Source organism: Bombyx mori, chromosome 18, assembly GCF_030269925.1.
Source record: "Bombyx mori chromosome 18, ASM3026992v2".
Classification (NCBI taxonomy): Eukaryota; Metazoa; Arthropoda; class Insecta; order Lepidoptera; family Bombycidae; genus Bombyx; species Bombyx mori.
The window spans coordinates 12,418,324-12,445,803 of record NC_085124.1 but is presented as its reverse complement, the minus strand read 5'-3'; the positions used below and the strand labels follow the sequence as shown (position 1 = coordinate 12,445,803).

At 37.4% G+C, this 27,480-nt stretch overlaps 1 protein-coding gene across 1 annotated transcript; it reads right to left on the bottom strand.

The window, feature by feature from the left end:
* Window positions 1-762: 762 nt before the first annotated feature.
* On the bottom strand, window positions 763-27,480 carry LOC101739690 (uncharacterized). Its single transcript, XM_038017339.2, has 8 exons — window positions 27,215-27,480; window positions 21,173-21,383; window positions 15,342-15,704; window positions 13,006-13,194; window positions 12,153-12,274; window positions 9,769-9,939; window positions 2,410-2,580; window positions 763-1,798 (listed from the first exon to the last, which is right to left on the bottom strand). The coding sequence occupies exons 1-8, from the start codon at window positions 27,419-27,421 to the stop codon at window positions 1,508-1,510; spliced, it is 1,725 nt and encodes a 574-aa protein (XP_037873267.1). The 5' UTR covers window positions 27,422-27,480; the 3' UTR covers window positions 763-1,507.

The window sequence follows — 27,480 nt, the reverse complement described above, 5'->3', positions numbered from 1 at the left end:
ACAAGCCTCGTTTGAAGAAGGAAATGTCAAAGCGCTCGGGAAACACCGTGGAGGGGAGCTCATTCAATAGCCAGATGGTACGTGGCAAAAAAGACCTCTGGAAACGCACTGTGGATGATCGCAGTGGCTCCAGGTAGTATGGATGAACTTTACTCCGATGGCGGGAGGTGCGATGGTAAAAACGAGATGACGGTGTCATCTCGAACAATTTCTCAGAGCACTACCCATGGAACTTACGGTACAAAATATAGAGGGAACCGAAGTCCCTCCGCAGACCCAGAGGTTCCAGGCGATCCGTGAGAATGGGATTATCGACAATCCGAACGGCCCTCTTCTGTATGAAGTCAAATGGAAGAAGCTGGTATTTGGGAGCTCCGGCCCAGAGATGGGAGCAGTACTCCACGCGAGGCCGGACTTGTGCTTTATAAAGCAAAAGTCTTTGTCCAGGCGTGAAGTACCGCTTCGCTCTGTTAAGGACTCCCAGCAGTCGGACGTTATCCTTTTGAACAAAAGCCAATCCCGCAAATTATAAAAATCTAAAGTGTAGACTGAAATTTATTTCAACCCGTAAATCTCAAACGAACTTTTTTATAGAAATATTTATTTATACTCCAGAAAATAGCGTAAATATTTATGAATGGGCGGTAAAAAATTAAAGAGCCTCCAATTAAATTTTATTTTCAGATTTTACTTCGATTATCTAGAACATTCCGAACTCTGTACCTACTGTGGGTATGAGGATATCTTTAAAAATAAAACAGGTAACAGAAACAAATGCGTTTATTTCTTGAACATTTTAAATGTTGTCAAGTAAATCATTTCTAAAGTATAAAATCATTTAAAATACACGCAAGTAAAACAAAATAAATGCACCACAAATACCTAAATTTAAATTTCAAATACAAAAATACTATGAAATTTTAATTTTATTTAAAATTTTATAATAAAAAATTAATTAAATCTAAACCTAATCCAACAATAATAAGATTTAAAAAAAAACAATCAATAACTTATACATAGATAACTTAATTTAATTTGGCCAAATAAAAACAATTGGACGGAAACCTGTTTGACATTACCCTCACCATAACTTTTTTCTGTAAAATACAGAGTAGAGACGACTCATCCCATACTTTAGAATGGTTCTCTTATTTAAAAAAACAAATGGCTTATATATCTTCAATATCAGAGACTCAATCTCATCACGTCACATCTTTTTTTTAGTTTATTGCTTAGACAAGTGGACGAGCTCACAGTTCACTTGGAGTTAAGTGGTTACTGGAGCCCATAGATCTACGACGTGAATACCGCCACCCACTTCGAGATATGAGTTCTAAGATCTCAGTATAGTTACAACGGCTGCTCTACTCTTCAAACCAAAACGCATTACTGCTTCACGGCAGAAATAGGCAGGGCGGTGGTACCTACCCGCGCGGACTCACAAGACGTCCTACCACCAGTATAAAATCTTGGACATTTCCCCTAATACGACGGTATTGTTTGCGATCTACGCATACATCTTCTTCAAGTCCTTCCTCAGTATCTTCCCGGAGGCTGTCTTTGGTATAGCATCAACAAAAGCCACCTCCTCTATCTGCTTGTACACGGCCACTTTGCTAGCAACGTGGGCTTGTAGCTCTTTCTCCGAAATGTCGTGACCGTTTTTACGAATGACGAACGCTTTAGGCGTTTCACCGTAGAACTCATGTGGGACTCCTATGACGGCGGCGTCGGCCACGGCCGGGTGAGAGCGGAGGAGACTCTCCAGCTCGGCGGGGGCTACCTGCATACCCTTCACCTGCAAGTTTTGTAGTACCAGAATATCATCAGTGACAGTTTTTTTTAAATCTTTTGAAATTTTAATAACATTCCGCTGTACTGTTTGTTCACTGGGGTTCAAATGGTCTCACCATTTTATTTATTCCTCCTCTAAATTAATTGGGATATTTTTTTAGATTCTTTATTTTTTATTGCTTATATGTGTGGACGAACTCACAATTCAGATGGTTTTTTTATTGCACTTGTAGGCAGACGAGCACACGGACCACCTGATGGTGAGTCGTTACCGTCGCCCGTGGACTTCAGCAATGCCAGAGGCAGAGCCAAGCCGCTGCCTACCGTAAAACCATTGAAAACTTTTTATTGCTTAGGTTAGTGGACGTGCTCACGACCCACCTGATGTTAAGTGGTTACCGAACCGCATAGACATCTACAACTCCAGAGTTCGTCCACCCGACTAAGCAATAAAAAAAAAACTTCTATCCGTACTAATATGCCTTTTTAGGGTTCCGGTCCTTAAATAAAAAAAAAAAAATCGTTATAAGGTCGCTTTGTTGTCAGCCTGTCCGAAACTAAAGACCGTTTTTCTTAGGAACGCGGGTAGTCGTACGTTTTTGAAATTAATTTTACCTTAATGAGTTCCTTTATTCGATCGGTGATGAACAGACCAACGCCCGGCTTATAATATCCGAGATCACCGGTCTTGAAATATCCGTCTTCCGTGATTGTATCCTTAGTCGCAGCAGGGTTCTTGTGATATCCCTTCATCACTGTAGGACTCTTCATGTACATTTCGCCTTGCTGAAACGGGAGTTTAAAATGAAAACTTCAATTTGAATTGCGGTTGGAACAACAGCTTCACGGGAGCAATAGGTAATATTCTGAATACGATCTCGGATCTGTTAATATGAAAATTATCAGAAAGAAAAACAAGGAGGTAAAAAGATAAGAAGTAATTGTTGTGGCTATCATAAATACCGACATAAGCCCTAACGACATTTAAAAGATAAGCCTACATGTCTAAAAGTTCCGAATAACAAAATTTTGAACGTTTTAGTTAACCAAATAACAACATTATTCCCTCTGTCTCTAGATCCTTATAAATCTCAAGGCAATGGCAAGCAAGACATCACACATTTCATCTATTTAATTTAATTAAACTAATAAAGAGCATATCCGAGATAACTGATTTGGTTAATTTGTGATACAAATACCCACTACTTTATGAAAACCGATTTTCACCATTCATCGAAAAACTATCGGTTTATAGACTCTCCTGTATTAAGTAGTGACTATTCTTATAACTTAAACTTAATATTTGCTGCATACACAAAGAGCCATCAATTTCGATTTTTAAAACCTCTGCGTTTTCGACGCTCCAAAATAATATAGTATAGCTCGTTATTTTGCAGATTCGTTGGCCTACCACCGATCCTGTTCGCAAATGCGTCACTTTAGAATTGTGACAATTTTTACATCCTAAGTCAGAGTTTAACAATTTAACTTCAATATTTATTTATTATATAACTAGCTGACCCGGTAGACTTCGTTGTGCCTCAATCGATAAATAAAAGACCTAAACTTTTGTATAAAATAAACATAAAACAAACAAAAGGAATCCGTCCGACGTCAAAGGAAAAACAAAATTGTTATTTTTATTTAATTCCGAGCATATTCATATTTATCTACCTTTTAAACCTTCTCTGGACTTCCACAAATAATTCAAGACTAAAATTAGCCAAATTGGTCCAGCCGTTCTCGAGTTTTAGCGAGACTAACGAACAGCAATGCATTTTTATATATATAGAAGATAGAAGAAGAAGAAGATGACACAGAGCATGCTGATATAACACGTTATCAGCCAGCGTAAATGTCGAATAGCGTAGTCAATTCTGTAGTTCGATGAATCTTTGAAAACTTATGTAATTTTGGGATTGGCTTATAGAAAATTCCTTTAGTTCTAGTTAAGAAGGAATGTGGTGGACATGTTTTATTGGCGGATAGTGTAGTGATTACACGGAAGCCTGCAGTAGAAAACCACATTATACAATACAATAGCTAGCCATTTAGATGCTTGTAAAATAATCATTAGGTGCCTTATTTAAAATAGATCAAAAATCCATTATCTAACATAGGAACATTCAATGGGCAATATCATTGTTGTTCTTATGTTCTAACTCTACAAAGTGATACTTTTAAAATGTCAAATCTCTTATGGATCACGATATTTTGTCTTCTTCTGCACTTAGTCACAATGGATTTTCCTGGAACGAGTTCGGACCCAAATAAATATGTAAGTTTGATGAATGATAATCGAATACTGGCTTACTAGCGGTAGGACCTCTTGTGGGTCCGCACGGGTAGGTACCACAGCCCTGCCTATTTCTGCCGTGAAGCAGTAATGCGTTTCGGTTTGAAGGATGGGGCAGCCGTTGTAACTATACCTGAGACCTTAGAACTTATATCTCAAGGTGGGTGGCACATTTACGTTATAGATGTCTATGGGCTCTCCAGTAACCATTTAACGTCAGGTGGGCTGTGAGCTCGTCCACCCATCTAAGTAATGAAAAACAAAAATTGTAGCTCAATAACTTAAAGGCCGATGTTAATTTTGTTGCTTCTCCGAAAGTTTTGGACTCATAGTTAAAATTACTGGAGCTGTTTCGAAATCCAGATGCTCGATCCCCGTCAAAACTTTAAAAGCTATTCCCATATATTTATCAACGAAATAGTATGTTTGTTGACAATACACGTCGTTGACTATACACGTTGATATATTATATTTATTAAATTTGGAATCATGATATAGGATCTTGATCTCTTAGATCTAGAACTGTAACAGGTAATCGTGTGAAATTAATTTTATTTTATTCATCGGATCTCAGCCTCTAAAACTATATACATATATTATTAAAAAGGTTTTGAATATTCATCGAAATCTTTGTCAAAAAAAATATGTAACAAGTATCGCAATACGTTAGATTTCCTTGAAACTTCATTCGAAAGCTTAAATCATTGATAGCTGACATTAATACTTACAAAAAAAATATTTGAAAAATAGACCGCCTTCCACCATTTTTTACAACTTCGTGGGTGGTGTTCTTACGTGTAGCTTCTGTTTGCGCACGTTTAAGAACAAGATAGGCTACTGTAGCCATATTAGAGCGCATGAGAGGCGCGGACATTAGCTTTTAAGTTATTAAACGGAAAATTTTGGTCGCCGTGGCTTTTATTTTTTTATTTTTTATTGCTTAGATTTGTGGACGAGCTCACAGCCCACCTGGTGTTAAGTGGTTACTGGAGCCCATAGACATCTACAACGTAAATGCGCCACACACCTTGAGATATAGTTCTAAGATCTCAGTATAGTCACAACGGCTGCCCCACCCTTCAAACCGAAACGCATTACTGCTTCACGGCAGAAATAGGCGGGGCGGTGGTACCTACCCGTGCGGACTCACAAGAGGTCCTACCACCAAACCGGTGGAAACCGGCTTGGAACCATGATGATCGAAGTTCAGCTAATTTCGTAAGAAGTACTTCAGTTTAAAAAAACACAACGTACGCAGCTACCCAACTATATATCAAAAAGTCCTGTGCGTATTTTTAGATAGTAATTTTATGCTCTCTATTGCATCAGGGTCCTTATATCGTGCAATTGAAAAATTACGAGCCGTGTCGAGGATCGAAATCAAAGAACTTGACCTCTCAAAACGTGAAGATTATATCAGATAACAATATCTGCAAGTTGTTTATTAACGTCACTTGTTTTGTTGCGACGCGTATCAACGAGGTAAGATTATCTATATTACATTGGAATTAGAATGCCTATATATTTTGGCTTAGCCTTATCTTAATCTAATGCTTTAGTTCTGCAAACAGTTGAGAAAAATCGGTCGTATAAACCAATCTATAAGTGGGGGCTTAATTAATTGACCTTGTAATCTATAAAAGCGATTCACTGAAGTCCTTTTTACTAGCATTTGTGGGTAGGAAGGTTAAAACTCCATCTGGTTTTAAGCGACTAATTATAGCCACAGATGACATAATATGAATAACCCTGCTCATCTTTTTTTTTTTTTTTTTTTTTTTTATTGCTTAGATGGGTGGACGAGCTCACAGCCCACCTGGTGTTAAGTGGTTACTGGAGCCCATAGACATCCACAACGTAAATGCGCCACCCACCTTGAGATACAAGTTCTAAGGTCTCAAGTATAGTTACAACGGCTGCCCCACCCTTCAAACCGAAACGCATTACTGCTTCACGGCAGAAATAGGCAGGGTGGTGGTACCCACCCGCGCGGACTCACAAGAGGTCCTACCACCAGTAATAAGAGTAGAGAATCGTAAGAGAAGAGGTAGAAGTATCAGTTGCATCAGAACAATTTGAACCTTTCCCAATCTTAACTCCCGCTCTTAATCCACCCAATCCTATCTCAAGGGTTAAGTGGGTTAATAAGAAAATGATTAATTATAGTGACCGCGGCGAGGATACCATTGCTGTACCCTCTGGTAAGATCTAAAAATAAATAAATGAAGAAATAACCGTGTTCCCATTTTAACCACTTTGAATGTACAGGATTATGGATTTGGCACCATTAAAAGCACACGGTCTAAAACGGGTTAATCAATCTAAATTCTGTAGGCAGGATAGTGGGAACACCCTACTTCTTGAATCCTGTCTAAACTTTAAAAGTTAAGCAATACCTTTAGTAAAATTATTGTACAAGTTAAGGTGCATCGTCCCAAAATTATCACCGAACTTTTCAAATTAGTAGTAGCGGTCTTCGAGTTTAATTATTTTAAATGAAAATCATTACAATTCGCATTCATAGTGCCTTAATTTATACAGATAAAGATACAGGTATACCTCGTGAAAAATGATCAGGGCAAAAAGAATTTAGTGTGGAACTTTAAATTGGACAATCCCTGTCAGCACTTCGCGTTCGGCGACATACTGCAGAACAGTTTTGGAGCAACGAATTGTTATTTAAAAAAAGTGAGTGCATGATAATCATGATATCATGAAGCTCTATGGATAATTTACCTAGTCAGGTCATAAATTCTGTCACATGTTTAATGTAAAATAATTGAAACAAGTTTATTCATTATGTAACCATTCATATATCAAAATGAACTTAACAAAACATAGATTCTTATGAAACTAAAGTTTATTCAAAATGACCTCCGCGATTTTGAATACAGGCCTTCAATCTGCGCGGCCAGTCGTCTATCGCAGCACAAACGAGGTCCATGTCAATATCGGCGGCTGCCTTAATCAAGGATGTCTTGAGTGACTCCAAATTGGGATGAGGCTTTGAGCACGCCTTTTCCTCCAAGTGTTGCCATATCTTGTAATCTAACGGATTCAAATCTGGACTGGAGGAGGGCCAGTCTTCGTGCCAGATGAAGTCGATTTCACGCGCCGCCAGCCAGTCTTGTGTGCTCTTCGCTCTATGAGCTGGCGCCAAATCTTGTTGGAATACCCAGTGCCTGTTATTGAACATGGTATGAGAAACAGGTTCCACAAGGTTCGTCAGGACTGTATTTTGATACACAACTGCATTCGTTTTTACACCTTTCTCACAAAAATGTACCTGTGTTAAGCCCCAATAAGAAACTCCCAACCATAGCGAGGATGGAAAATTACCTCGTTGGACACGCGGAATACGGTTGCTCACTTCTTCACTACTGTGTGCGTACACCTTATCATTTTGTTTGTTGTAGCTCTCTTGTACGGTAAAAAGCCCTAAGTCTTCATTTAACACCCTTTTCACCGTGGTTCTGCTTAACCCCTTCTGAAGGGCCAACAGTTTCTGCTTACGTTTGGGATTTCCTTGAATTCGCGCCTTCACAGCTTTTATCACTGCTGGAGTCCTAACAGACCGAGGGCGACCACTTCTTGACCTGTCATCTACACTAGAGTCTTCATTGTATCGTTTGATGGTACGATAAACGAATCTTTTGGTTATATTCAAAATTTTCAGTATGTTAAAAATTTGAATTGGCGCGTAACCGCAACGATGCAACGCAATAAGTGCAACACGGTCTTCTTTAAGCGTCTACTCCATATTTAAAAATGAGTAAAATTCTAAAAGTATACATTTTTATTTTCATGAACAATTCGAAATTCGAATTCAATAAACTTTTTTGTGGCCAGCATTCTAAAAGAAAAGTTTTTACTGTGTGACAATACTTATGACCTGACTAGGTATATTAGGAACAATCTTAGTTTTCTGCAATTTACGATTTTATGACGGATCACTAACTTCATCCGAGATACTTTAAATGAAGTCCCTATTACTAAGGCCAGTAGGTATTTCAACGGTGTAAGAGGTTAAGAGGCAATGATGCCGAGTAGTTTCGGATAATAAATTGTAGGTACCTATTATGTTCCAACTCGTTTGTTTTTTTAAGGTCCTAAGGCCCAGCGGTTGGCCAGAGGACTTAACTTATATCTGACTTAGGATATACCTCGATCGGTCTTGGGCTAGCTGCTTTACTTTGGCCCATTAGCTTCATCTCTGCTACCACAGTGCACTACCAAGTCTGCTTGGGATAGCCTACTTTCCACTTGCACTGGGGATCCACTAAAGCTTGCCTCGGGATGAATGTGGTCTTTATTGAGACTATGGCCTATTCATCTCCGTTTGGGACGCATGAACTCACTTGTCAATTGTCATCTCTCAACACGCCTCCCACAGGCGTCCGTTGAAGATCTTCTCAGGCCATACGCTCACATATCTAGTACTTACGATACGTATACAGATACGTGCGATATCTTACGATATGAAATGATTTCTATTTATACACTGGATGTTACTTGCTTTACGATATTCAATTCTATAATATTACTAGCTGACCCGGCAAACATTGTTTTGCCATATATAAGATTTCTAGGGAATTTCTAGTGTAGAAAAAAAAACTAACTTATTGTAAGTGTGTAAGGATGTGGTAGATGAGTGAAAGAGGTATATAGTGCTGTGAACGATGAGGGAATATATAATAAAAATAACAAAACCTCATTCAACCACATAATACCTCATTTTACAGTCACACATACATACACACATACATACATACATACACATAATTAATAAAAGAATACATGTTTTTCAGGAAAACTATCACAGCGCCATAAACCTCAAGGAGATGATAGATAAATTTTTTGGAAACTCCTTTTTTTACGGCGAATTCCAAGTTAAGACGATGTTTTTGGCTCGCGAAGGGAACTTGGGCTGTTTCAGCTTACAATACGAATTCAAAAAGAAAGAAAATTAAAATGTTTTTTATGCTACTATCTATTATAAATTTGTTTAAATGTTAAATGTGTGTAAATTCTTTATCCAACCGTCCTTAAGTGAACTGAACGAAGAATTGTTTTGAATGCACTTTCAGACACCGAATCGAAACTGTTAAATATTTAATCGAAGTGATTTCTATTGAATTGTGTAATTTATAATCTAAATATGCTATCCAATTAACGAATAAAATTAACACTTGCTCCATTGTACGAATCATTTCAGCAGCGAATCCTAAGAAAGAAGAAGAAAGTGGTTCGATTTTTTCCTGATTATTAAATGATTACCGGAACGTATTATTAATATTATTTATACACGATATTTATCTTTGTAATTAAAGATGCGTTTATTTATTACTAGCATCAACAGTTCGATGTTTTTAACCTAACTTCAATTAAGTTTACCGCATTAAAACAGTTGAACAAGTTTGTTTGCTAAGATATTTTTTCCAAATTTTAAACTTTAAACGGCTTCGCTGTAAAGTTGTGAAAAAATGTCGCTCATAACAGTCTTTCGCCCCTCGATATGATTACTTATGTTTTAAAATTGCTAATTACTAATATAACTACACTAATGTAACTTTGTGCCAAGTGTCAAGTCAATCGGATGCATGGTTCAGTAGTTATAATGGAACATCCGTAAAAACCAATGCAAATTTATATATTAGTATAGATTCATGTGAACTCACTTCGCCGATCGGTATAGGTTCACCAGTTACAGGGTCAGCGAATTTCAGCTTGAAATTGACCATGGGCATTCCACACGCAGAGTAGTCTACATTAGTGGAGCCTTTGAAGGTCGACGTGCCCAGTGACGTTGTTTCTGTAGCTCCGAAACCTTGATTGAATTCGATGTTTTTCTGGAATTTTAAAAGAAAACATTGAGAAAACATAAGCTTAATGCAATCTATACTTAGTCTGGCCATAAATACTGTTACAATTAAAAATAAACAAAATATTACATTTGAATTTGGAATCTGTAATTTTTATATGATTGCTCATTGAGTTTTCTCATTTTGGCGCCAATACATTGTACAATAATTTTGCGATATTAAAATGGAGTGGGGTGATAAAGAGAACCGAATCGCTGTGATTGCATTACACAAAGTAGGTACGGAGCCAAATGCAATTTTTAAACCTCTCCATACGCTTGGTATTAGTAAAATGTTTGTGTACCGGGCTATTAATAGGTGCAATGAGACCTCCTCTGTTTTTGACAGAAAAAGATCTGGCAGTCCACGTAGTGTTCGTACGAAAAACGTGGTCAAAGCAGTCAAGCAGAATTCGAAGAAATCCTGTCCGAAAGCAAAAGATTTTATCTCGGGTGATGAAGATAGCACCTAGAACCATGTCGCGTATTTTAAAAGATGACTTAGGACTTGCAGCCTATAAGAGACGTACTGGTCATTTCTTAACTGATAATTTAAAAGAGAATAGGGTGGTAAAATCGAAACAACTACTGAAGCGGTACGCAAAGGGAGATCATAGAAATTTTTTGTTTCCGTATGAGAAAATTTTGACAATTGAGCAACATTTTAACAAACAAAATGACAGTATTTATGCTCAACGCTCTAAGGAAGCTTCCCAATTAGTCGACAGAGTGCAACGTGGGCACTATCCGACTTCAGTGATGGTTTGGTGGGGTTTTAGCTATCAAGGAGTGATTGAGCCATACTTTTGTGAAAAAGGTATCAAAACATCGGCACAAGTGTATCAAGATACCATTCTTGAGAAGGTAGTGAAGCCCTTTAACAGCACCATGTTTAATAATCAAGAATGGTCCTTCCAGCAAGACTCGGCGCCAGGTCATAAAGCTCGGTCTACGCAGTCTTGGTTAGAAACGAACGTTTCGGACTTCATCAGAGCTGAAGACTGGCCGTCGTCTAGTCCCGATCTTAATCCGCTGGATTATGATTTATGGTCAGTTTTAGAGAGTACGGCTTGCTCTAAATGCCATGATAATTTGGAGTCCCTAAAACAATCCGTACGATTGGCAGTGAAAATTATTCCCATGGAAAGAGTGCGTGCTGCTATTGATAACTTGCCTCAAAGTTTAAAGGGCTGTATTGCAGCCAATGGAGACCACTTCCAATAAGCTTTTTATACTTTAAATTGTTTTTTAATTATGTATTAGACTAACACACTCTAAAAGTAATATATGTTATTTGCAATAGATTTTTTTTATTTTTAATTGATCAGTATTTATGGCCAGACTAAGTATATATAAAAATGAAGTGCTGTTTGTTAGTCTCGCTAAAACTCGAGAACGTCCTCTACCGATTTGGCTAATTTTGGTCGTGAAATTAAATAGAAAATAACAATTTTTTTTCTCTTTGATGTGTCCCCCGTCGGACGGATTCCTTTTGTTTGTTTTAAATTTATTTTATACAAAAGTTTAGGTCTTTTATTTATTGATTGAGGCCCTACGAAGTTGCCGGGTCAGCTAGTTTAATTTAATTCACTAGCAAGAACACAAGAGAACACAGAAGCTGAAGCTTATTACCGGTAGTAGGACCTCTTGTGAGTCCGCACGGGTAGGTACCACCACCCTGCCTATTTCTGCCGTGAAGCAGTAATGTGTTTCGGTTTGAAGGGTGGGGCAGCCGTTGTAACTATACTGAGACCTCAGAACTCATATTTCAAGGTAGGTGTCGGCACTTACGCTGTAGATATCTATGGGCTCAGGTAACCACTTAACATCGGGTGGGCCGTGAGCTCGTCCATCAACCGAAGCAATAAAAAAAGCTTTTAATGTTTTAATTAGCTTTATGTGTGATTAATCGATTAGCGAAGTGTTTTAAATAAACAAAAATAATCCATTCGGAATTTCAAAAAAACAACATGAATGTTGAAAAGAGATCCACAAAAATTACAATTATTGGTCAAATTGGAACATTGATACATTTTTTGATGACTAAATTTTATGAAATTATTCAGTCCATAAATATAGGTGAGTTAGTTTTGAGATTAAATAAATTAATTTAGTTCAAAGCAATAAAAAAAAAAAAAAAATCATGGCAATAAGCACAAATATAATTTAGACTGGTTACGCATTAAATCTGGCAATACTCACTTTACTCTTTTCCAATATGGCGTCGACATCTGAAGCCGCCAACGGCGCGGCCCCACAGATTATATTACGAACGCTGCGGAAATGTTCTGCCTGTACATCTGGATGTTTACCCAACAATATCGCTGAAAACAAATTAGTAAGTCTTTGATTCTAAGACAGAGGTAACCATACGATTTACCTAAATTAGTTAAAGTTAACCTATCTTTGTTTCCTTAGTGTTAAAATTATTGGTTAACTATTAGAAGTATAATACATTGGCGGTATTTATGAGAATTCATAAATAGGAGACACGCGCTTTTCTGCTATAAATACGAGTGGCCATTATCGCAACATATCGCACGTCACTTCAGATCCTCCTGATCCACTATCGGTGTTTTTAGGTATTCCAAGCACCGGTCACCGTTCTCGTCGAACCTGTCGAATGCGACGAAGGGCTCGACGAGTAAATTAACTCATAGACACGGCCCACTGAGTTTCTCGCTGAATCTTCTCAGTAGGTCACGATACCGATCAGATGGTAGATTTAGCGCGGCACTGCCCTCGCTAGTGTAAGCAAATTGACCAGGTTCAGCTCAGTGAGTTCACCTAAATGCTAAGTGAAGTTAGTATAAATCCTTGAGGCTACTAATGTGGGTAAGCAAAACAAGGAACCATTCATTCTGGCTTGAGCAGCCAAAAGTTGGTAATGCTGACGTCATGATTTTAAAAAACAACATGGCGTCAGTAGCGGCGCCTTATATAATGTAGATGTAGCAATGAAAATTTAAAGCAATTCATAGCGCAGTGGTACAAAAAATAATACCTGTATATAATTACATCTGTAAAGGCAGTGAGCTAGAGTTAAACTACTCACCTACAGGAGGCACTATGTATAGTAAACTAACATCTTGGTTCTTCAGTACATCGAAAAAGAGATTCGCCGAAAACTTTGACATTGTGACCAATTTGCAGCCTTTGGACAAATGCCCCATTAGACTTATCACGAGGCCATATATGTGAATGAAAGGGAGGATACATGGAACAATGTCTTGATTGGATAATCCTGAAAATTTGAGGTTAATGATTAGATTTTGGTCTATTAATCTTAGATGGTAATCCGTGTAGTTCTAATAATAGGTTGGGGAAAAAGTTTCTTCGAATTTTTTAAGAAAATTCTCAAGATTTTTTAATATAGTTTTGCACTTTTACCTTTTTTGTAGTAAAATTTTAAAATAAATCGAATTTCTTCATTAGATTCACTCATCTTGACAGTATGAAAAATAAATAAAAATCACACATTTTCCTAATTTGAATTTGGAATTATCTTTTTTTAAATTTAAACCCTTAATGATACCAAAACCAGCCTGATACAAATAGTATATCCAAACAGATTTTATTACATGTTGATACGTATAGTACGAGGCGGCACTGAAAATTTCGGGAATTAACGAAGTGACACAACATTACTTAAAAATAAACATACATTATTTAAAAATGTATTTATTGCTTTTTGAAGTATTCTCCGCGAAATTTGACACATTTTTCCATACGATGAAACTAATCATTGAAGCGACCATTCCATTCGGAAGTTGGGGTCTCCAAAATGGCCGTTTTGTAGGCGTCCACAGCTTCTTCAGGTGATGAAAATCTCTGTCCACGCAATTTATTCTTTATTTTAGGGAAAGTATAGAAATCATTAGGGCTTAGGTCGGGGCTGTACGGCGGATGGTCTAATAATTCTATGTTTTCTTGCTCTAAAAACTCTTTTGTTCTGTGCGCGGTGTGAGAACTCGCATTGTCGTGATGGAGGATGATGCGGCGGTTGCAGTTCTCTTTACGGAGTTCAGAAACGACCTGTGGCAAACAAATGCTAGCATACCATTCTGCATTAACCGTTCTTTGTCCCTCAAGAGGAATAGTCGTAACATGGCCGGTTTTGGAGACAAACGTGGCCACCATTTTTTTTGCAACACTCCGTGAACGAACAATTTTTGTTATATATCCAGGATTCGTCACCTAATACAATGTTGTATACAGCATTTGAGGATCCTGCGTGGAATCTTTCGAAAGTTCTGACGCACCAAGTAACGCGAGCAGTTTTTTGCTCTTCACAGAGCGAATGCGGTATCCATCGGGAAAACAACTTTTTTACACCGAATTGTTCATGCAAGATTATTTGTATTTGACTCATGCCAATGTCTAAAGTTGCCTGAATTTCGCGGTATGTCACATGTCGATCTTCCTCAATCAGCTTACGCACAGCATCAACGTTTTCTTGGGCGACTGCAGTTTTTGGACGACCTTGACGGGGATCATCACTGAGCTTGACACGTCCGTCCACGTTGAAACTCAGCAAACCAGCGATAAATTATGGTTTTGGATGGGGCTTCATCACCAAATGCAGAAATCGTCCGGTCAACACACTGTTTTTGTGTTAAACCACTTCGAAAGTCATAATAAATCATCGCTCTTGAATTTTCTCGAGTCAATTCCATTTTCTCAACGACTAAACAAGTTTGACAAAACCTCGTGACAAGACCGAGAATCTTTTTTTAAATAAATAAATGGTATTCGATTTTTAAAACCAAGGAGTTTTCAATTAAAAAGATTTTAATATGACAGGACAGTGGAAATATTCCATTCCCGATACTTTTAGTGCAGCCTAGTATAATCCGAAAAGACTTTTTCCCCAACCTATTATTAAAAGCTGGATAATTTCTAATATTTATTTTAGTAAATTCTAATAAAGATAAAATTCTCAAAAACTGCGCAAGCTGCCAAGGAAAAAAACAAACACCATATTCACAAGAAAAATTACAGGACTATCGTCCGGTATTGGCAAACTGTTACATTATTCTGAAGTAGATGTTCATGATTGACTTCCACGGTGAAGGAATAATCGTGTAATAAAAATCAAACCTGCAAAATTATAATTTGCGTAATTACTGGTGGTAGGACCGCTTGGGAGTCCGCACGGGTAGGTACCACCGCCCTGCCTATTTCTGCCGTGAAGCAGTAATGCGTTTCGGTTTGAAGGGTGGGGCAGCCGTTGTAACTAGACTTGAGACCTTGGAACTTATATCTCGAGGTGGGTGGCGCATTTACGTTCTTTATGTCTATGGGCTCCAGTAACCACTTAACACCAGGTGGACTGTGAGCTCGTCGAACCATATAAGCAATAAAAAAAAATAAAAAAAATATGCAACTCACCTGTCGCCAACTGAGGAAAACAGTTTTCTTTCATATGCATACAGACCATTCCTGCAATAAGGTTCCTATATGTGATCTCTACACCTTTAGGCATACCCGTAGTTCCACTAGAAAAAGGTATGCACGCAACATCGTCGTCACTCTTTTCGATTTTGTCTAAAACACCGTTATCTATCTCGGCTTTTTCAGCTAATTCGGAATATCTGATTGTGCCGCTAGGTATCGGTGAGCTTTGATCGTCGATCAGGACTATTTTGGCATCGCTTTTAGCGAATTTCAAAGCTTTCCTCACGTTGTCGTAGCATTCGGCAGCCGTGATGAACAGTTTCGGTTCAGTTATTGCCACTTGATGACCGATGTCCGCTGTAAGAGGTAAAATTATTTATAAATGTCCATTAGTATTAGAGATTGTTGAATTTTAATTTGATGGACTGCTTTTAGCGAATATTATCCCACAGACGATAAAATAAGACAAATAAATGTCCGTCAGTATTAGAGATTGTTGAATTTTAATTTGATGGACTGCTTTTAGCGAATATAATCGCACAGACGATAAAATAAGACAAAAACAACATTTTTGTCCATTGTTCTCTATGTGAGAACCTTCTAGAGAAATAAATAAAATATAAGTTTTACATTTCGCAATTACTATGATAAGTAAAATAGTGTATCTCATTATTCAAATACAATTCAAAGATATTTTGAACAAATAACATTTAAATATAGCAACACTTTAAAATTAAATTTCTCTTAAATCTGGATTTCTTAAAAATCCCTATTTACTTGCATTACCTAATGCAAAACATACCATCCTTACATCTTTCAAAGCAATCTAAAAGGTGATAAGATATTATTCGCTGCAAATAAACTGTTAGGTGTAATAATTATCAATACCGCCTTTTATGACTAACACGATACCGATAACATTTACTATGAAAAACACATTGATACAAAGTAAAAAGATAAGTAAATACCAAGTTCTCTTATTTGTCATCAAATATGTATGTAATTACTAAAAGTCGTGGTAGAACTGTAACTTTGAAATTTTTTCTCCATAAATTACATAATATGACATGCTAATATTTGACTTTGCGTATCCCGTTGTGTTTCTTGCCGGATCTTCTCAGCGGGTCGCGATTACGATCCGGTAGTAGATTCACTCGCGAAGCAGCTGCTCTTGAGTTGTTAGGTCTCCTTTGGAGACACTCGGGTAGTTGTTAGCAAAACCCACCCCTCCTGGCTGAGCCCTTGCTTGCCCACCTGTCCTAGTGAAACTGGAAAGGCCACCAGTAATCCTTCAATCCCATAAAAAAATATTTGCGTATTTTAGTAAGTACTATTTGCTTGGAACAAACAAAACAACATGTATATAAATAAAATTTTGTTTAATTTCTTATATACCTACATTAAGTAAAAAGAGTGTCGGAAATGGATAATTTGTTTACGGTTCCAAATTGTTTTTTGTTGTGTGTTTTTTTTTGTTTGTTAGTTTGGCACAACTGTGTTCCGTTTTGCCGCCGAGTTTGAGTTGCATCTGTTATTTATATTAAACCCTGTAGATTGGATCATGTGCACCATATACCTGCCACCATAAGCCCTGGGCACCTGAAAAATGCACTGCAGGCGAGACTAGGTTAATATGAGATATGTGCTGATAAAACAATTTGTGGTAATTATCGGGGTTTAATTGTGTCGATCCTATTTACCCCGTGCCGTTCCCATTTCCCCCGCGGGACGATCCCAATTACCCCATATGGTATCGGGTAAAAAGGAACGCTATTGTTTTTTTAGTTTATTAATATTTTTAATGAAACGTTGATTGGAGATTTTTTTGTTATCAATAAGTAGATAGGTAAGCAAAGCTTACGTTTCAATGAAAGTTGATTATGTTTATGACTTTTTTCTATTAGTTTTGAACATTTGAAGTTAAGTGTTCCCAATTCCCCCACTTTCCCCTACTGTTCTTAGTTATATGATGTATAGTGTGTACTGCGAATGTTATACTGGATAAAAAAATCGAACATAGAGTTTGTCTGACACTAAAAAGGCTTAGTGTGAATAGACTCTATCAAAATTTCCCACTGAGTTTCTCGCCGGATCTTCTCAGTGGGTCGCGTTTCCGATCCGGTGGTAGATTCTGCGAAGCACTGCTCTTGCTAGGGTCAGTGTTAGCCACACTACGGTTTGAGCCCTGTGAGTTTACCTACACACGTTAGGGCGAAGCTAAAATAGCCTCTCAAGGTTATCAGCATAGGTAGGGAAAAAAAATCAAAATCACAGGCTTAGGAGTGGTGGTACAGAGCCTTCAAAAGCGATCGACATAGGATGGAAGATTTGCCTTGCTCTGATAGGCCACCAATGTTTGCAACTAAAGCTAACATCGAAAAGTGAAGGAAATAGTAACTGAAAATCCTCATTAAAATTTGAGAGAGATAGCCGTTGAACTTTTATGTCTCACAAGTCGAACCATAGTATTAAATAACCACTTTGGTATGAAACATATTGACGGTCGGCTAGTCCCAAAAGACCTGATGTTTCTCCAAAAATTCAACCGCATAAGAGTGGCTGAGGACATGAGTAGTACGTGTCAATCCAGACCGAACATTCACAAAACGCATTGTTACTGATAAGAAGACGCGGCCACGAGTTTGCAATGCAAACTTTTTTTTTTAATGATTGGAAGATTACTGGTGGCCCGGAGGCCTTTCCAGTTTCACCTGGACAGGTGGACGAGCAAAGGCTCAGCCATGAGAGGTGAGATTTGCTAACAGCTGTCCGAGCGCCTGCGAAGGAGACCTAACAACTCAAGAGCAACTGGGTTAGGTTGCACGTCGACCTCTTTGTCGAGCTCGATGAGTACTATTGAGTACGGTTACCGGGGTGCCTAAGCCTGCTCCTAGTGCTAGAGCTGAAGGCGTCTAATGCAAAGGTTATTGGGTCTGATGGATGCGTAAGGACGTGTAACATGCAAACCAGTTAGCAACAGTCAGTGACAGTTCGGAGAGACGCCTTCCAACTGAACTGAAACCGAAAAAAACACGCCAAAGTCGATCAAAAGTCAAAGTAATGTTGACTGTTTTTCTTCGATTATCGCGGTGTTGTAGGTACATTCGGAATTTTTGCGGTAAGGTCAAACACTAAGTAAAGAATATTATATTTGAGCGTTATGTGGCGTAAAAGAGTGCAAATTCGATGAAAAAGGGCAGACTTGTGGAAAGAAAATTCTTGGAGTTCGCACAACGATAACGCGTCTTCGCGAATGGTCGTCATCGTGAACGAACTTTTGACCAAAAGCTCAACAAATACCATCGAGCAGCCGCCTTATTTAGTAGTCTTCTTTTTTTTGCTAAACTAAAATTTCCACGTGTTCGTGACACCGGTTTTCATTCGGCAGGAGAGATAAAAGAGAATTCGCTGCGAGACGTGAACTCAATTCCGGGAAAACCGCTTAAAAAAAGTTTTGATAATAGGATTATTATTTGGCGTTTGTGTGTTGTTTCTGAAGGCAGCAGAAGAAGGAAGCATACTTTGAAGGTAATAAAACAAATTTGGATGAATAACATTTTGTGTATTATTGACCTTTTTCTGGTATTCTCTTGACAGAATAGAATTTCAATAGATTGTGTGATGAACTCACGGTCCACAGACCAACAAGACTACCACCACTTACCTTAATAATAAGATCGAAATCTTAACTATATTGGACAGCGGCTGTTCCACTCTTCTGATCGAGGCGAGTGACTGCATGGTGGCAGAATTAGGCAGGTTACGGTCTTACAAGATTCCCTACCATCACCAATAACTAAAACTTGGGATTTGTTTGAGTTTTATCATTATTAGATATTACATTATTATTACTTTGTGGAAGTTGTTCGTGAATACGTCAAGTGAGTAGTTCAAATATTCGTTCAAATACGCCGAGTGTGTTTCTATGATGAATACTGATGGTAGGTACCATCACCCTGCCTATTTCTGCCGTGAAGCAGTAATGCGTTTCGGTTTGCAGGGTGGGGCAGCCGTTGTAACTATACTTGAGACCTTAGAACTTATAAGGTGAGTGGAGCATTTACAGTTGTAGATGTCTATGGGTTTCAGTAAAAAAAGGTTGTATAAATGTGATAGGAGATAAAGTTCTCAGGGGTTCGTTCTTTGCAAAAAGTTTCATTACCGCTCCCGACACAATATGAGGTCGTGAAGGAGAAACGAAACTGGAAACTGCGCTTACAAGCAGAAAGCAATATAGTTGTAATTTTTTTATTGTCTTGTAGGCAGGCAGACGAGCACACGGCCCACCTGATGGTGATTGGTTACTGTCGCCCATGGACTTCAGCAATGCCAGGGGCAGAGCCAACCTGCTGCCTACCGTTTTTGCAACATTTGCAATTTAATATAAATACTCCTTAGTTATTTTACAAACTGATTATCGACAGTCAATTCAAGTGATTTAAATACTAGCCTGCGCGGTTAGTTATAACAACACTTAACCAGCCCGCAACTATGTATTTACGCAGTAGTTAAAACTCCATAATGTAATCGAGTCTAAACAAACGTTTAATGAAAATTAATGTACCGAATGTTCTTTTTAAATACACTCCATTATTAAAAGTGTTCTTATTTAAACACTAAAGTAATTTATGGTATAATTTTAAAGTAATTTATGGTATAATTTTAACGTACCTACTTATATACAGTTGAATACAAAGAGACCGAGACCTATGATATCATAAAATTCGTAATCTTTACCACATACAACGAAAAGTGACGAATATTACCGTATGCTCGTGAAAATCTTTTAATACGCTGTAATCTGTAGATCAAAGTGCAGAAAAAAATTTTTTTTTTTGGCTAGTTTAGATAATGATGATATAGATCAGCCTTTCCCAGCGCATGGAACTACGCCCCTACGCCGCCTCTTTCCTTAATCATCGCCGTAAAACTCGTGATCACCCTTCTTACCGAATTACCAGTAACCTAGAAACTTCTGGTTTTGGTAACATCTGTCCTACCAAGGGCAGTGCTTCGCTCACTCTACCACCGGATTGAAATCGCGAAGCACTGAGAATTGGCATTGATTATCTAAAATATTATATTAGAGTGATAATTAAAATACAAGACTAAATATCATCACGTAGCATTCATTCTACGAAATTTTTTCATACAAGTAAATGAAATACACTAATCATGCAAAATTGCATAATTTTTACATTTATGTTTGTGTTCTTATCTTATTTATTTTCCTGACATAGTAAGAGTTACAAGTCGCCATCGAAAGTAAGAAGTAAGAATATAATCAACATTGATTGATTGACTCATCAATTAAATATGCATTATAATATAATAACTTACAGCACTAATGGTCAGGTCGTGATAAAATATCAATGGAACCACAAGAGAATTAAAAAATCATCAATATCGATAAACTTAGAACAAAGTTTTGAGGTAGCACACGCATGAAAGAATACAGACAAATTGAGAACCTTCTCCTTGTTTTCGGATGCATTGCTATAAAAAAAAATACATGGAAACGAGACATTCCCCGATTAAGCATGGTAATACAATATTCGGCTGAGGGCCACCCCAGCTCTAATAACAGACTATTAAACTTTTCATGAGATTTATCGATACATCTGTTATAGAGCACAGACATCATTTACCACGATATATTGGACAATTTTTACAAGAATATCCACTAAAATGTTTTGCAGCGAGTACTGTTGGACCCATGATGATAGATCTTGGCTACTTACTGTTGGTTACCCGTAACTCTGTAGTGGTTCAAAACGGCCAAATGCGTGCTGATCTAACACCTTAGCAAGAATTCAAGAGCTCACCTTCCTTGTAAAGAGGATTGACAGTTGTCAGTATACACCCAGCCTGCATTGTCCCGAAAGCAACGACAGGAAACTCGGGACAGTTCGGAAGCATTACCGCGACCACATCGCCTTGATTTAACTTCAACTTCTTCAGCAGGGAAGTGGCAAATGCTGATGTGTTTCTCTGAAGCTGTGTGTATGTGTACGTCTTCTTTGTTTCCGAACTTTCCTGGAATTGTTAGTTCTAGTTAAATTTCTTTTTTGTAATTAGCTGGGTAGATGAGAATACATCATCTTATGATGAGTGACCGCCGTGACTCATGGACCAAATGCGACAGAGGTCATCGAGCCCTTGTCTGCAGCTGCTTGACTGTGTATTTACACGATAGAGGAGGACAAATTGATAAAATAGATCTGTCCAACGACATTGCGCGCCATGTGGCGTGATGATTCAACATTATTCAGACAGTATGGCCGGTGCACGAATTGATAGCAAAAAGTTTAGACCTAACCTTTTCGTTTTCCAGGTCCGGCCATTAAGCAGGCTGAATGCAGGTAACATTGGAGGTGGGCTGTTAGCTCGTCCACACAGCTAAGCAATAAAAAAAAAAAAAAGATAGCTTGTGGACCAAAAAAGTGGACCAAGGTGGTCACGACCCTCAGTAATAAGGAAGCGACAAAGAAGAAATACACGTATATTATTTTAAAAGACCGTTAATTTTCTCTATATGTAGCTGAGCGGTTGACATCACCGCGTATGCCAAAAACGCAGAGTATGTAGGCACAAATTCAAAGACAAAACCCTGAATAGAAACTTGACTTCGTACAAAAACAGTGTAAAAATTATCACAAATAAAGCGGCTCTGTTTTTATCGTCTATTAGAGAAATTAGGTTTTAGACCTTCAATAGAGTACATGTTGATTCTCTTTGTTTGCCAGTTAGCGCATGAATAAATAGGTCGATCAAATTTTTTAAATAACAAACACTGTGCTACTCTCACTTTCGATAGAAAACAGTCAATGAACTTGTTTTGGGTCGAAACAGTGAATAAAAAAATTGTTTAAGTATAATTGTTCTAGATCATTTAATTAGAAAACGTTCAACTCGATTAGTCTCTGAGATAACAGAAGGCATACGTGGCTTGTTATTGTAACTATACTGAGACCTTAGAACGTATATCTCAAGGTGGGTGGCGCATTTACGTTGTAGATGTCTGTAGGCTCCTGTAACCACTTAGCACTAGGTGGGCTCGTTCAGCCATCAAAAGCAATAAATAAAAAATTGGCTTATTGTCTCGTGTAGGCGATCATATTATTTTTTCCCTACCTATATTAGATCGCTCTTAGCGATAAGACCGCCAATTGTACTTTTTTGTTTTTAATGTATCGCACTGTTAATTGTTTTTTGGTGTACAATAAAGAATACTCTCTCTCTCTCTCTCTCTCTCTCTATTTTCTAGTAGTCTAAGGTGCTATTTCAGTTACACGCGGATGGGTAGGTGAGCTCACGGGGTCAACCTGAATGAATTTGCTATCACTAGCCCTAGAAAGAGCAGTGCTTTGTGCAGAATCTAGTACCCGGATCGGGATCGCGACCCACTGAGAGAATCCGGCGAGAAAATAAGTGGTCTGTGTCTATGGAATTGAACCTAATCTAGTACCAGACTCGAGACGGATTCTCGGTCGGAGTTAGTATTTTTATTTTCTACCTTATTTCACCAAGAACTAAGCTGATATGATCTAAATCGCTATTTTGTCAAACTATTAGTTTAGTAATCTGTGCTATTAGGTAATATTTTTTCAAAGAAAATATTATTTTTTGTTGGGTCAGTATAAAATTCTGAAATTTGGTAGAACTGTCAAAAAATGCAAAAAGAAATGTATTTTTGGACAAAACTACAATTAAAAAGAAACATCCAGATTCGTTTTAGTTAGATAATTAGCCAAAAAATCATTGGTTTAAATTTGGACCATTACCATAATTAAGGGAAACCCTGTATATATGTATGTGTGTATATTGCACACGGTTCTGCATTATTCTTCCACTGCGCAATCACGTGTCTCTGTCTTGGAGCAGCATCGCCGTTAGACTAATGCAACAGAGTTTTCTCTGTTTGAATAAAATTTTCATTTATTTCTTGTAACAAAAGATATTGATTGTTTAGACTTACAGGTCAAGCTACGAGGCCAGTAGCTGAAGGTCATTGAAACATAGCGTCGTTCTAAAGTCCATGGCAGTGATTTCCATTCGGAGAATATTAGATTGTTTTAGTGTAGAAACAGATACGAAGATACAATACGTTTTTTGTCTCATGTCTCAAAATCAGGGACGATGTAACACCAGGATTAAATGCTTATCTATCCTTCTACAATAATAATAAAATCGACTTCTCTGTTTGTTGCTGTACTGTCTGTTATATATTACAAAAGCCTTTTAACAGTTAACTTCGTATAACAATTCCACAATCAAACCGTGAGGATGAAATTTCGAAGGTCAGCCACAGATACTGAATGCCAATGACCTCAGTGATAGTCGATTACGAAAAAAATAGCCTACGTTAGGCATACATAAAGTTTATTATGTCTTAGTGTGTATAGAATTCAGCAGTAAGACCCATATTTTTGTTCGTTCTTGTAATATACCAATGAGGGAGTCCGTATCGAGTTCCTTCTGTATTTCGCGGGAAAATCGTGTTTTGGATTACTCGTAATTAACACCACAGTTGAGACAATAGGAGTTTTATTGTTGCAGCGGCTTACACAGTTTTAAGTTGTACCATTATTTTTTCGTCCCATGTCCTTTTTAAATTTTCGGCGGTAAAAAGGTCCCGTGTCACAGACTATCTTCTTTTTCCCACCTCTCGTGCGTTCCGGCTTACGCATCATAAAAAGGTGCGTTCATAAACGCCACACCAACTTATCTGATTCTGTCCATCGGGATATGTTTGTTGTTGTTATCAAAATTGTATTAAGTAGCTACTAGGAGTCACTTTGAGACATTAAATCAAAGTCTTCTGCCTTCAAACTGAATTGCGCTACTACTGCACGCCAGTAATACAATGTTTTTTCCCCTACCTATTGGCTGATAGCCTAAAAGGCTATTCCAGCTACTCCCAGACGGGTAGGTGAGACTACGGGCTCAACTTGAGAGAATTTGCTAACATTAGCCCTAGCAAGAGTAGTGATCCGCAGAAACTACCACCGGATCGAAATCGCGACCCACTGAGAAGATCCGGCGAGAAACTCAGTGGGCTGGGTCTATGGGTTAGTTCGCTCGTCGAGTTCGACGAGGACGGTGACCGGTGCTTGAGAGGCCTAAAGCACCGACAGGACATGTTTCGGACGCTGGTGGCTTTGCGTTGCCCCGTCGCGGTCGCATTAGTAGAATGGTGGTACAGGCTAGCGATCCGCTCTACCAGTACACATATACACAGTGGATGAAGTAGGCAGGGCAATAGCTCCGACCGACCGATAACTACGTCAACACTTATTCCTTATGCCTTATCTATTTACCTTCAATGCACCAAGCGACTTTTATGACGCACGCATAATAATGAAAATTGTGATAGATCTAATTAATTTGTGTATTTGTTAGCGTTATATTTGTGTTCTTGTTGATTTTGATATATTCTTATTATTATTAGCTAGCTTGATTATCTCGTTTTTTTTTGTAAGCAGAATATTGTATAAATTATTTTCTGTTATTATAATCATTATTGTAAATCGACGATTTTTTGTTGCTTATAAGACTATGGTGAATGGTGTATTTTAGATTTGTAGTAGGAAAAGACCTCGGGGGCGCAGCCCAATAAGTTGGTCCGACCAGATCCGCACCGCTCTTGATTCCACGTTTCACAACGCCCTCCACACCGCCAGAAACAAGAATGGATGGAGAAAGATCGTGCGTGCGAAGGTCATACAAAAGGGTGGTCACGACTCTCAGCAATGAGGAATACGACGCAAGGAGGAGATTTGTAGTATAAAAAAACTTCAACAACAAACAGCAGTTAATTAACTATTTTGCTGCGGATCCTGGTTCAAAACTGATAGAATTTGGACGCAAAAATATACAAATTTTAAGTATCATAATTGCTTAAGGTAATGTTGTCAAAAAATATTGTTTTATAAAAGAAATAACTAAGTTTTATGCATGACAAAAACAGATACATAAAAAAACCGTGATTTTTAGTCAGGACTAACCATAATTAATATAAACGTCTTAAACATGGCCCCTTTTCTAGATTTCCAAAGTACAAAAAACAGCCATTGTTAAGTTAATCTCACAAGGTTTTATTCGTAGAATTTTTTTTTTAAAAAACGCCCCTATTTTATTATATTATATTATATTATATTAATATTTTAATAATTATTTTCAAAAATAATTGAATTCGCATTTAAGTTTCTTGGCTCACATAATGTATGTATAATTATTGAATTAAGACAGTTTGTTCGACTCTGGGTTTAGAGTTTCCCCTTCTCAGATAAGTGCTAATTTCTTATCTCTTGTAATTTGGGGTTATTCCAGTTTGGGAGGCACTGTTTATTCTAGTTTTATCTTGTAATCTTTAGCTGGTATTTCGATTTTGTAGTAGTCGGCGCCGCTATTGAGAACTTGTTGTCAAATTGTAGACTTGTTTATCCGGTTATTCTTGACATAATATAAAATAGCGGTCTGTGAATGTTAGTTTTAATAAAATATATAAACCATATATAAAATAAATAACATATAAAAGTATATCTAACTCTTTATTCCATTAACATTGTTTTGTATTTGTAATCACAGCGTAAAATGTAGTTATAGTTTTTTTACTTTATTGTGAACTAATTAAATTTTACCAACTTCCTGTTATTAAGATAACAAAAAAACAGAAACTTGCTCATATTTGTAACAAGCGTTCCTTCTCAGGCCACATTGTGATTGGTTAAGATAATTATATATTTCCCCGAAAATTTAGAAATGAAGTATGAAATTCAATATTTATATTCTTGTATTCCTCACAGTCCACCCGTGTGCTTAGTACGAGTTTTTTAACGTTCTCGAAAGCGTAAAAGTTAACTCAATTTTAAAGGCAGTTGGAACAGCGCCCCTAGCGTAAACGTAGGCAAACGTTCCGACTCCATACAAATTTGAGTTAACTTTTACGTTACCGAGAGCGTTAAAAACTCGCACTGAGCACAATTATGTGAAGCGCTTATCGGAACAACAGATATCATTTTTTTTTCCTACCTAAGCAAAACAGCGTGGGGTGCATGGTATCAATAGTTATAAAATATTTTATGAACAGATATGAGTAGAAGGGTTATTTTCATAATATCCTGAAAAGCACCCGATGCTTTTTTTTACAATAAAACCTTTTTTTCCTTACACTATTTTTAATTCAAATTTATTAAAATTTATATTCTATTTTTTAGTTGGATATTCTATAAAAGCGTATTTTTGTTTTTTTTAAACTATTATTTATTTCTCTATTTTTATATGTAGTGTTGAAAGCTTACGGCTGTCTTTATAGGGCTTGTACCGAGCTCAGAGGTTTCACCGACTAAAATTTGTAAAATACGAGATTTCTCCTCTTTAACAAACTGTTTTGTTATTGGTACAATGAATTTGTGTTCATTAAAATTCGCTCGGCTACTGAGGCGAGACGATACGATTAAAATGAATTTAAAAACATACTTTCGCTGAACTCTACGCGTTTTTACGTCCTGTTAGCTTCTCTGTCTCTCATTAAGACGAACTTTAGATAAGGACAAACAATCCGTCTAGGATACTTTGCGGGATCTAATAGAATCAGAATCCGACAAACTAAGAGTAAGCGCATATTATTAAAGTTTAATCTATATATGTGAATAAACCAAGGTCTTATTCTTCAATAATTAAGTAACTTGTCTCTATCGTGAATATTTCTAGTCTACGATCGTTTACTGAGGCGATTATTTTTAATCGAGAATCAATTAAAATAACATTTATTTTATATCAACACGTTTGTTTTAGCACATAAGGCATCGGAATAGGAAAGATACTGCTTTTAAATTACTTTAAAGAAGTTACGGAACACTTACGATGGCAATTAGATTTTTGTAACTTCCCGATTCTTTCCACAAATAGTCGATGAATCTTGTCTGCGGCAAAACTATATCGGGAATCGGTGACGAAACAATAAATTTGTCACAATCCCTAAACGCAGAACTTAAGCACAGTCTCCTTTGAAAGTTTACAATTTTTAGTTTACGTATTAAAAGTTTTCGCGCCATATTTGATGAGGACATCGTGAAAGCGACCGAATCTCACGAAGGTTGAGGAGCGACTAATGTTATGAGCATAGATA

Bases quoted from the DNA above. Each gene is read 5' to 3' on its own strand.
- LOC101739690 (XM_038017339.2), bottom strand. From the start codon at position 27,421: ATGTCCTCATCAAATATGGCGCGAAAACTTTTAATACGTAAACTAAAA. The intron at 9,940-12,152 runs GTGAGTATTGCC...TTAAAATTCCAG, and splicing joins CCATATTGGAAAAGAGTAAA to AAAAACATCGAATTCAATCA. The intron at 1,799-2,409 runs GTAAAATTAATT...CAAAACTTGCAG, and splicing joins GAATAAAGGAACTCATTAAG to GTGAAGGGTATGCAGGTAGC.